Source organism: Egretta garzetta, unplaced genomic scaffold (assembly GCF_000687185.1).
Source record: "Egretta garzetta isolate BGI_Z169 unplaced genomic scaffold, ASM68718v1 scaffold616, whole genome shotgun sequence".
Classification (NCBI taxonomy): domain Eukaryota; kingdom Metazoa; phylum Chordata; class Aves; order Pelecaniformes; family Ardeidae; genus Egretta; species Egretta garzetta.
In genome coordinates, this window is record NW_009259982.1 from 74340 (window position 1) to 75216 (window position 877).

Here is an 877-nt window from a genome sequence, read left to right on the forward strand (position 1 = left end):
CAGAGCGGGTGCCATGGCCAAGCTGGGTGCTATGGCTGGGGGGGGTACCAGGGTTTGGGGGGGGGCATGGGGGGGACCTTGCTCTCCACATCCCTCAGCACCAATTCCTGGTCCTTGACTTGCAGGATGAGGTCCTGCCCCCAGATCCGTCCCTGGGCCTCCAGCACCTTCAGGCGTGCCAGGCAGTCACTGGTGCTGCGGATGTCCCTCTCCAGGCGCATGGTGAGTAGGTGCTGGGGGGGGACATGGCACCGGGTGTCACCGGATCCCCCGCTGCCGCCCCGTGCTCTGCAAACTGGGGAGACCCTGGCAAGGTTGGGGGGCTTGGGGTAGTTTGGGGGTCTCCTACCTCAACGTGCTGCTGGAAATCATTTTGGGGCTTGAGCAGGGTCTGGCCGTAGTCCTTGCGCTGGTCTGTGGGGACGCGTGGGGTCAGGGGATGGGGACAGGTTGGGGACAGGAGCAGGGGGGTTTTGGGGTGCAGCCCTCACTCACTGTAGATGCTTCTCCCGCTGGGGCGGGCGAAGCTGTTGGACCGTTGGAGCGCGGAGCTGTCATATTCGCTCCTGGATGGACGGACAGACCTTTGTGCCCCGCAGCATGGTGCCCTCTCCCCAGCCAGCCCTTGGGGTCCCCACGGTGGGGACACCCCACCCTGCTGGGTACTCACCGGGACGGGGGGTTGCTCCAGTGGCCGAAGGGGTCTCCCATCTTGCTGGGGGCAGCGAGGGCGGCTCGATCCTGCTATGGGGTTCATGGGCTGGGCATGGTCCCTACGTCACCCCCAGCACGTCCCCAACCACCTCCATGCCACCCCCCACCCCAGGATGGTGGCATCACCCTGGTCTCCAACAGGACCCCCCTGCCCACCCCTCCC

General features: G+C 66.4%; 1 protein-coding gene across 1 annotated transcript in view; it reads right to left on the minus strand.

Annotated features, from left to right (window-relative positions):
- EPS8L3 (EPS8 like 3) overlaps positions 1 to 711 on the minus strand; it is a 6076-nt gene extending 5365 nt beyond the window's left edge. The window contains exons 1-4 of the mRNA XM_035895967.1: positions 671 to 711; positions 496 to 566; positions 350 to 414; positions 78 to 233 (exon numbers count right to left, since the gene is read on the minus strand). Coding sequence (XP_035751860.1) covers positions 78 to 233; positions 350 to 414; positions 496 to 566; positions 671 to 711 — 333 coding nt within the window. The remainder of the gene's footprint in view (positions 1 to 77; positions 234 to 349; positions 415 to 495; positions 567 to 670) is intronic.
- Between the last annotated feature and the right edge of the window lie 166 nt (positions 712 to 877).